We start from the raw sequence: 10,472 nt of genomic DNA, 5'->3' as shown, positions 1-10,472 counted from the left end.
AACTATCACGTATTCATTATTATTGTTTGAATTATTTCTCTGAAATTCCCATTTATTGTGACAGTAACATGAGTGTAGAAAGCTTTCTCAATGGCACTTTGTAAGTTGGCAGGAGAAAAAGTGGCACATCTTGTAAATCAGTGCTTTCAAGTGACAGGAAGTCTTTCTTTTACCCATTCTTTAATTGCATACCAATGGTTTTGACTAATAAAGCTATTTATTCAGTTTAATTGTAAATGACAGTTTCTTAGGATTTATTGTGACTTGATTTTTGGAGACATAAGCTACAGAACACATTATTTATATTGTAGACAATTTGTTCGGCCGAAGTCAAAATAATTTGTTAGTTTGGTGCAGTTTATGTTCGCAGTGTTTATGAAAACAATAAAATGTTATGTCTGTGGTAGGCAGAGGCCTGGCACTTTTGTTTGTCCAATTAGTTGTTTTAGTAAGGGTGGATTACATGAGCCGAGTTCACTGTTTGCTAGGATGGCATTATGTGGGCAGGCCAGCCTGACTCATGTAATCAGCCTCTAAGTGGATGATTGGCAGGCCTGTGGCCTGAATTAATATTTCCCTCGGATTTCTAGCAAAGGTAAATAGATCAACCACATTTAATTCCAGTTTCATTTATATTAAATTTTATTCTGAATACAGTTGAACCCAGTAAATGGGCCACCCTCAGGGAACTGGCAAATGGCCACTAAATAAGGGTTTTTATTTCTTTTTTTGTTAGATCCCAATGCAAATTTATAGCAAATGAACAGCTTGGCTCAATAAGCAAGGTATTTGTAAAGTAAATGTCAAATTTACGTCACATTTGCATGGAATTTTGTCAGGAACAAATACTTGAGTTTAGCTTCAGTTTATAGCTATTGCAAATTTTGTTCAAGCACACTTCTTTTTCAGCTTGAGGATAGTGTTTCAGAAGAAGACATTTCATTCCCAGCAGACAAGGTGGACTACAGAAAGCTAATGGTATCATGTATAGGATAGTGAAAGAAAAACCATTACAATCTGTGTCCCTTGCGAGGATTCGAACCTCTTGCAGTCAACCCAGAGAAGTTGATCCCAGCTGGGAGGAGAGTTTCGTGCGCTCCTCTCAGTGCTTGTCTATTTTCGCGTCCGGAGGAGAGGTGCAGACTGCAGATTGCCCATACTTTTTTCTTACCCTCTGGTACCTCGGTAATGATATGCCCGTATCGTTTTTATTTTTATGCTTTATGATTTTTTTATTTTCATTGATTGATACGAGCACTGAGCCGTTAAATAGGTCTCAAACCCGGAGGCTAGACAAGTCGGTTCTCGGCTGTAACCACCAGAGGACTGTGTCTGTGTTCAAGCGGGGATTTACTTTTCTCTTTTCTCCGGCACCCTTGACATTCAAAGTCAAAGGAATACAAAAAGACTAAAGCCAGGTTGGAGAGTATCTGCTTTTTAACTGAACAACATTAAAAAATTATGGCATTTGCAGAACAGAATGGTGACTGGAGCTTAACTTGAGAGGGGCCACGAGAACTAATTGTTTATATCATATCAGTCAAAAATCAATTATCTCAGAAAAATTGCGCATCACCTTATCAGCTGGAAGACAAAAAAAAGTAAGAGCTGGGTCAATATTCATAAGGAACATCTGCTCTATCAGCTGGGCAGAGGAAGAAATTTGTGTGGACCTTTGTGATGATTCAAACCTCAACTTATTTAACATCGCTACCAAACGTTCTTATAGCAGAGAAGAAAGACAAAGTTCTGGGTAGACGCATGTGAGGATTCAAACCTCGGGCTTTTCAATCAATATTCCTGGAAAGGAGAAAGATTGTAAGCCTTACATTTAATACGGAGAAAGAAATAAGCCACACGACAAAAGAAAACAAAGGCAAATAATATGAACCAGAAACATTACAAACTTGCCGCAATAGTCTACGAAGGTACTTTCTCAATGAGGCGTCCATGCCCCCACAGGCAGTAGACAACTCCGACCTCAAAAAATCTTCAGGGATTGAGTGCGAGGAAGTTTCAATGTTAATCGTCTCAAGCAACGTTCAATAGCAGTTATGTTCTCATGCAATAATTAAAGACGTAAAGATATATGTAGATATGTAGAAATACATACACGTGACTTTTTTATATTCAAATTAACTAACCTTCATAGTCGGGTGAGCTTGAAATTTCGTGAAATCACGGGAATTTGAAGTCGCCACGAAAGTATCTGTTAATTTCTTTCCGTTACCTTTCCGCTTATGCCTTTCGAAAGTTGAACGTGATTCGAAGCCATTATAGCGCGCGCAGAAAACATTTCCTTTCTTGTCATCGCACTCCATGCAAGGAGGGAAACCGTCACTTTCAATAAGATGTTTCAACCCCAGAAAGAATTGTGAGCTCACGTTGCTGCACGTAGAACAAAATTTGCTCTTCTGGCTCATCAGTGTAAGTGTTGGCTGATTTGTGATGAATTTTCTGTTGACAGTTCAGATTACAATGAGACTATCTTTAATGCATGAATTAAAGATGTCAGAACAGCTATACTCATTTTAATCTCGCCTTAAAGTCAAATTAAATGTATTTTAATGAAACACCCTCTTTTGTGCCAAAAAAGAAACCATTTAAAGGATACTGAAAGATTTGCGCTACTTAAGTTAAACTTATGTTCAATTAAAGATTCATTAAAGGTTAGAGTTAGCTTTCGGATATTTTATTTGACAATTAAAGACGATTAAAGCTTTACTCAACCTTTAAGACTGCTTTAGATTTTGCCTAAAGGCGCTTAAATAAGAACATTCGTCCAGTGGGGGGTACAGGGCAACTATGGGGGGGTCGGAGGGAAATGGAGAAATACAGAAATACACAAGGTTGTATCACCAGATCTTCGGTTCGAATTAAAAACCTTGCAGTTTTTTGGGGTATTATTCAAGTCTATTTCCTCTCCAAGGAGTAGTAATTTCTGAGATCTTTTTGAACCAGGATAACCCTAAGACAGGGAAGTTTTGATCAAACACGGAGGTTAACGGAACAAAATCCACGGAGTATTTTTTTTGTATTTTTTTTTTTTATCAGATAGTCATCTACCTTGTCCCTCCCCCTTCGAGAAAAACTGTTCCCGAATGTCGCCACTCCAGCTGTTCCTAATGGTACTGATTGAAAGACATGCCATAGTATTGCATGACACACCCTTCCTGTAAAGAACTTGACAGATAACTAGCGCACACACATTAAAAATTGCGGCTTTTTCTCCATCTTCGGAGCTTACCAGAAGAAATTCGGCATTTTCTTACAAACGAGCAAATTGACTCATCTTTTTTCTCTTTCTTGGAATTGAGCACTGGCGGTTTTTTGCAAAACGGGATTGTAGAAGTGCCACTACCTAACTTTTTAATAATCAGCCTACTTAGTTGAAGATTGTTATAGGTTTCCGCTTTGCCTTTAATCATAAAATTACAATACCTATAGAGATCAGTAAGGAGAATATGCATACTGATGTTAGGGCGTAAAGGGATAGTTAAAACTTCTGGATGATCAGCAGTTGCGCATTTGCCTTTGGTTTTAGGAGGGGTTAATTAGTAGAAATGCGCTCTATAAGAAAACAGTGTTTTATATCCGTGTGTACATATCATATCAAGTTATTAAGGCAATGTCAGAACTGCAAATAGATTAACTGATAAACTACGAGCTGGTGTTCTCAGCATTTTTTGTTCTTAAAATGTGTTTTAACATTCTCTTTGGTTTAAATATGTAGTCAGTAGCTCTAAGAATAAGCAGAACATTATTTGTACACTGTGGTGTATACGAGTTAATTATACCTCTCACAATTAAAGAGAGGCAAACGAGTGAGAACTATTATTAACACTCAAAGGTAAAATTGATATTTACACGCGGCCAAGTGATGACCTCAGTGATGTCGAAAAGATTTTTGAGTTACTGTACTAAAGTACAAAGTGGACAGCACAAAAAAGTTTTATCTCCATCAGTGCTGTGCTTCCATGCTGAAAACTGAACCACAATGATTCGGAATAGCCAGCACCTTTTTTCAGAGTAGATGGTGAAATATGCAGTTTATTTGCAAAGGCGAAGCAAATGAAAAAAGCATGTATCACTAAAAGAGGTACTGAGGTTTGGGTACATGACAGAGAGGTAGGGGTACTTTTAAAAGGTTTTAGTAGGGTTACTGGACTCAGCAGAAGGAGTGTGGACAGAGAGGTGAAAAATTTTAAAGGGGGCTGTGTGGTTTTAGATCCTAGAAATATGTTAGAGTAATGAAGTCTTATCACGGAAGTGTCATGGAAATAAAGGGAAAAGAGGTCATGCACCGTTAGTAGTAGAAAGGTACTTGTTTATAGATTGCCCACAACTGCGAGAACAAATTGAAGTTTGGAGCCTAATGAGAAAGCAAGTAATGGGTGAACACCCATGAGAGAAATGTGGTGGTCCTAACAGTTAAGAAAGTGGAATCTGTGTTTAGAAGTGGCCTTGAAACCCTTTGAGTGACCAGCCTACAATTTCTTCCTACAAAAATCCTGCTAGATGTTTCATGAAGATCATGAGAATGAAAGAAATCATTGCCAACCTAAGAAGATTTGATTGTTTAACAAATTCTCCTTGTCAATAACAAAGAAAATATACAGAGTGGGATATGGAGAGTTTGAAAGCTGATCTAAGGGGGTAAAGGGTTTGAAAGCCCTGATGGGGCTTTTGTGTTTTGTTCAAAGACAAGATGCAGTGTGCACTCACAGTTCCTCTCCCCACCCAGGTGTGTAAATGGGTAATGGACAAAACTATCAGGGAACCTGATTAAATGCTAAGGGGGGGGGGGGGGGAAGGAGGAGGGGGATTTAAAGTGTTCTGGACTGGCATCCCTTCCAGGGAAAGTAGCTATACTGTGAGTTAGCTCATAGTAAATTATAAAAAAATGGGATCAAACTCGATGGAAATCGGATACTGTCCGTGTTAGCGGGGTTTTACTGTTGAAAGCAAGGAATGCATAATTTCTCAAATAAGTTGAACTACGGAATCTTTCAACATGCACTCAGTTGCAACGAGATAATAGCGGGCATACTCAGTTAAAAGCGAACAGTGTGAATTTCCATTTTTCCAATCTGTTTTTGAAAATTGACAAATGACAAAAAGGATTTTGAGGGAAAAGTTGATGTTTCTTCGTTAACATTTGGATTCAGAACAGACAAGCATAAAGACTACATTACTGTATTAATACAGTACTTTAAATATATCGGAGAAGAAAAGATGATTTACACCTGAAAAAAATTCAAGTTCAAAAGCGCTGACTTGGCCGCCATTCTGTTGTTTTGGTAACCATTATGACCGCGCCATGACGTAATGAGAACGCCACTAACGACTCACAGTAGTTCCTTCTTGTGAGGGGGTAGGGATACTTCCCCTACCCCCTAAGTTCGCAAAGTATCATTAACGACGGTGGGTAGAGAAGGATAAAATATGAACACAAAGCAGGTGACACTGAATGCAAACAAATAAATGGAGCGAGACGCTAAATCTCCGAAAAAGCCCATGAATAACTTATTCATATTTTAAATTTTATAGCCTTTTTTCTTAGTTCCGTTTTACCGTGATCCGTACTGTAAAAAGCTGGATTAGTAAAAGCGCGCGATTTATCAATTACATTCATGAGTTTAATATTCTAGCCCACTGAGATGCTTCGAAAAAAAATCTATGTCTGACCTTGGCAGTTGAAACTAGATGAATATTATTTACTTTGGGCGCGATAGTTTGAAAATAATAAATTTCCCGCCTAACCACATCAGGTTTCTGGTTTTTGAAAGTTACTACGCAAAACGTCAACATACCGCCCGTGAAATGAAAAATACACGAACTAGCCATTGTTTCTTTAAGTTATTAAGTTTGTAGAGGTGTCAAGACGGATACGGTAAGTCTATTGCGGACCGGTTCCACAATAATTGGAAGCAGGTCAGAGTATGTAGTCTGTAGATGAGTGCGACCATTCATAACGATAGTAATTATGTTATAGAAATTGGGTAGTCTTTAACTAGACTGATTTCGTTTCTAAGTTTGAATACACCTTCATACTAAATAGATGATTAATATCATGTCTTCGAACAGGTCCGAATAGGCAACAACATCTAAATCGACACAAAATAGTCATTACAAAGCGAAACTGGTGAGAGGCACAAATCGATTAAAAAAGGGGGCTTTGGTAGTCAGTACGTGCACACATTAAAAAAAAGCGATTAGTCGCAGTCGGCTACACCAGAACAATAGTACAATGACATCCCTTTTTTTCCGACATCCCTTTTTTTTCTGACATCCCTTTCCCTTTTCTGTATAGTTTTACATATGCTTTTACTTATAAGATTATTAGACTTTGAATCTGTTCAGATATGACTCCGTTATTTATAGTTTTCCAGACGCTTTGACAAAAAAAAAGGAGTAGATGTGAGCCGTAAGTGAGTTATTTTGGATCGTTTTTTACGCTGTTAATATTTTGTATAGTAAAGAATTTTATGGAAATTATTGCTAAATAAAGATTTTTAATTAGGGTATCCTTTACATTACAATGGTGTTATACACGACTAGTCAATATCAAAAACATTATGTAGTAGCACGCAATACCTTGGTGGTTCAAAATTGCGGATAACTTTCTATATTTTTCTAAACTAGCTGGGTTTACCTCATGCTGGATGAGTAATATGTATCAGATTATTAAAAACTAGATTTGATAAAAAGCAGAAGAGTATATGAGTGACAAAACTGGTTTAGACGCACCGATGGATAGAAATGGCGCGCTTTGCTCGCTGAACCGTGCAAAGAATAAAAAGATTGTGGATTAGTCGCGATCTACCAAACGAGCAGAAAGTGCATGGAAATGATTTTTTTCCCTTGAGGATGTCTTTTATACTACAAATGCTCGGCAAACATATCGCGCCATTAATATCACAATTAGGCTTATCATAGTTTTCCGCGTAAACGTTTTATTTTCCTATACGCATTCCTCAAAATTTACAAAGAAATGTCGGATTTTTAACAAGACTATTTACACTGACGTAAATCGATGTCAAATATCTTTAAGAAATAAAACTGGCTGTGCACACTTGTGAGTAAAAATGGCGGTCATTTCTTGCAGGAGTACGAAGAATAAAAGAATAAGGTTTGGTTGCAGTCCGCTAAACTTAGACAAAAGCATGATTATTTTTTAATAAAAAATTTATTTTCAAAACGTACATAAATAAGTTCAGGAAAAAAGAGCTAGCTCAGTTTTCACTTCGACTTTGGTGAAGAAGAGTCTCCTCGCGTTTGATCTTCTGGTCGCACGATTATTCTGCAGAAAAGATGAACGACTTCGTCCTTGCCTTAGTTCTTCTCGTTAGCGTCTGCTCGGCCGCTAGAGTGCCACTACTTCGTGAGACTGAAGGTAAGAACATTTTATTTCGAGTTGGCAAAGTGGTAGATATATTTATAGATCCTCACCCAGCGCGCATAATCAGCCGAGTTGACGCCTTTCGATCAGTAGACTTAAAGTTCGAAAAAAGTTAAAAGGTTCCAAATATTTTGGCACTCTATGAAGGTTTTGAAGATACAATTTTGACTAGTGTTAAAATCCGAAGAAAAAAAGTAAAGCCTGCATTTCTACTCTTATTTTTCTTTATCCTACCGATATTTGGCTAACATAGGCTGAGACCGTTTTGGCGCGCTTCAAGTTAGTTGAAGAAGAGGAAAAACTCACCACTCTTATCCATTTTCTTAGTTTGTATTTTGACGTAGATGTTAAAATTGTCTCGAAATAACGTTAACGACGATCAAATAATTTCTCTTAATGTCATGATTGTGTTTTTTCTTTCGAGTTGAGACATTTTGCGCGCGCGCGCGCAATCGCAGGGGTTTCGGCGCCTTTTTTTCTTGACATGATTAGGCGCACAAAATGATTCCTACTACTCTTCATTTATCACACAGTTACCAGACATGCGTGAATGTTTTGTGATGAAAATGATTGCCTTGACTTGTTTTTCAATTTTTTTGTGAGTTGAGACGTTTTGCGCGCGCTCAAAATCGATCCAAGGAAAACAAATCGATTGGCCACCACCATTTCGATGGTGTACATTTTCGAAGTAGATCTAACTTACCTTCGAATGACGGCTAAGAGCAAATTATTTTATTGTAATTTTTTTTCAGTTGTTGCTGGGATTTGATTTGATTTGTTATCATTTACAGGTAGAAAACTATTCCCGAGGAGTCTTAAACCAGGCTTCGTAAAATTTCCAAAAAATTAAATATTGTAATGGTCTCTGAGTGAGCAACAAGCCAAAAACAAAACAGCAGTATCAACAACTAATATGTAATTTTTCTAAATTCTACAGCATTCGGTGGTTTCACACAAAATCATTGGGTGGGGCATTGAAAGCAATTTTGGACTGAAGAGCGCCGGGGAATTTAAACGAGCCAATCTTCAAAAATGTAAATACTTAGGAATTTCCCGGGGAGGAGAGGGGGGATTTTGAAGTTTAGAAGTGATCGACGCATAGTTCCTAAAAATGTGTTATACTCTTCATATATCACACTGTTACTACACATGCATCATGAATGGTTTGAGATAAAAATGATTGCCTTTTGATTCCACTGATTTTGATTTTCCGTTTTAAGATGAAATAAGAAGCCTTCTGGAGCAAACGGAAAGGGATATCTCAGGTAAATCAGTCCGTTGATGTGAATTGAACCCATTCTAGTCGAGTATTTTAAGTAGAGCGAAACCTGGCAAGTGGGAAAAATTCCTATCAAGTGTAATTGTGTTCCAAAAAATAAACGAAGGGACCGTTCATTATTTTGCGCCTAAGAGGGGATTAGAAGATTTTGGTTGTGTCACGATAAAATTCCCCCCCCCCCCTCCGTTCTTTTTTTACTCTTGTGATCCTTTCTTGTTGGCAGTTGATTGGAAGTCAATTTTCTATAGTCCCCCCCCCCTCCCCCCTCTTTAAACTCTGTTGGCGAAGACGGATCACTCCTCTGGTTCACCTGAAAAACACGTGATCCCCAAAATCCTTCATTAAAGTACTTGTGATTTCAAATCAACCCACGCTGCGTCTGATTTCGCATCAAATTGAACCCCACTCTCTTTCATTATTTGTTCACTATTTATTCTCCTACCTATGTATGACTTTTCAGAGTTAAATGAAATTCAAATGGACGGATCTGTTTGGAAACGCGGTGAACGTAAGTTGTACAGACTCTACCTAGCTTTACTTTGTTAGTCTTGATTTTCTACAATCGGCGATTTGTCTATAAAACTTACTTCACCAATGAGGTGAAAGGCTAAAACTAGTCATGAATTGTTCACTTCCGTTTTCCTGCGCCTCAGGAAGTTTGCTCGTATGTCTTGAAAACTATCTTCGGCTCCTTAATCTGATGGCTGCTGTAGCTGCTACGGTTCAATCAATCAATCGATGAATCTCGTCATTGATCAATCAATATCTATTAGTCAGTTTGTCAGTCAGCCAATCAATCATTCATTCAGTGAGTCAGCGGTCAGTCATTCAGTAAATCAATATAATTAACAAACACATTACGAAGACTTTTATCTCCATATCAATTATTTGTTTCTGTGTTCCTATTTCAGCCAGCATTTGCCCTAACTGCAAGTCGCTAGGTCCTGGATGCTATTGTACCTACAGGCGTGACTATTGCCTTGCTTGGGGTTGTGGTACCAGCGGACGATGCAATGATGACAACTGTATTTCCAAGTGAAATATATAAGGTAAAGAGAGCTTTCCCTTAAACTGAAGTTTGAACAAAGTGACATGTATCCCATGAACTCCCAAGATCTAATCAGTAACTCTCCTGACTGTCTGCCATACAATTCTTATGATGTTAGTTTGATCTCATTAGTTATTCTCCTTACTGTCTGCCATACAATTCTTATGATGTTAGTTTGGAGAATTTGTTATTGGATCAACTCATGATCCTTAATTGATATTTTCCTCTATTCTCATTACTTGTCTGCTTGATATAGTATTGATGTTGTAAGGAGAAATTCTGTCTTGGTCACTGATGGGAGTGTATGGGATACAAGCCTAAATATATATATAGAACACCACAAACCGTAGAACCATTAGCCAATCAGCTGTTAATCTCAAATTAGTCGCGCCGCAGGAACACGTATTAAAATTGGACTTAAAAACGTTTTTACTAGAAGAGGGGTATTTTTGAGGGATAAGTTCTCTCACTTCATATATTCTTCGCTGTCTATAATTGTTACCGTCCTTTGCTCTGCAATGCTCATTTCCTTTGTTTTCTCCATCAGGTGCAATTTACGTGGACAGTTTCAGCCTGACTTTAAGTTGCTTTTCAGAGGGAGTCGCCATGCACTTAGCACCAACGTAATTGTAGTCGAATTTTTTGTGTTTTCATTTCTTGTTTTTCGTTAGTTTGTTTGATGGCTGTAGATCTAGAGATTTTCAATGAAGAAGAACATTAAAAGTGTGTTATTTCAATCAAGA

At 37.8% G+C, this 10,472-nt stretch overlaps 1 protein-coding gene across 1 annotated transcript; it reads left to right on the top strand.

Moving 5' to 3' along the window:
* Positions 1–6,577: 6,577 nt before the first annotated feature.
* Positions 6,578–10,472, top strand: LOC148730213 (uncharacterized). Its single transcript, XM_088762239.1, has 5 exons — positions 6,578–7,396; positions 8,623–8,667; positions 9,142–9,189; positions 9,593–9,730; positions 10,277–10,472. Exons 1-4 carry the CDS (start codon positions 7,315–7,317, stop codon positions 9,718–9,720), a joined length of 303 nt encoding a protein of 100 aa, XP_088618365.1. The 5' UTR covers positions 6,578–7,314; the 3' UTR covers positions 9,721–9,730; positions 10,277–10,472.

The sequence above is a fragment of the Stylophora pistillata genome, chromosome 5 (assembly GCF_964205215.1).
Source record: "Stylophora pistillata chromosome 5, jaStyPist1.2, whole genome shotgun sequence".
NCBI classification, from domain to species: Eukaryota; Metazoa; Cnidaria; class Anthozoa; order Scleractinia; family Pocilloporidae; genus Stylophora; species Stylophora pistillata.
The sequence above is the reverse complement of the archived record's forward strand: the minus strand, read 5'-3'. Positions and strand labels throughout refer to the sequence as shown.

Excerpts from the sequence above, each read along its gene's own strand:
- LOC148730213 (XM_088762239.1), top strand. The coding sequence starts at position 7,315 with ATGAACGACTTCGTCCTTGCCTTAGTTCTTCTCGTTAGCGTCTGCTCG. Across the intron at positions 8,668-9,141 it reads AACGGAAAGGGATATCTCAG|AGTTAAATGAAATTCAAATG; the intron begins GTAAATCAGTCC and ends ATGACTTTTCAG. Across the intron at positions 9,190-9,592 it reads TGTTTGGAAACGCGGTGAAC|CCAGCATTTGCCCTAACTGC; the intron begins GTAAGTTGTACA and ends TTCCTATTTCAG.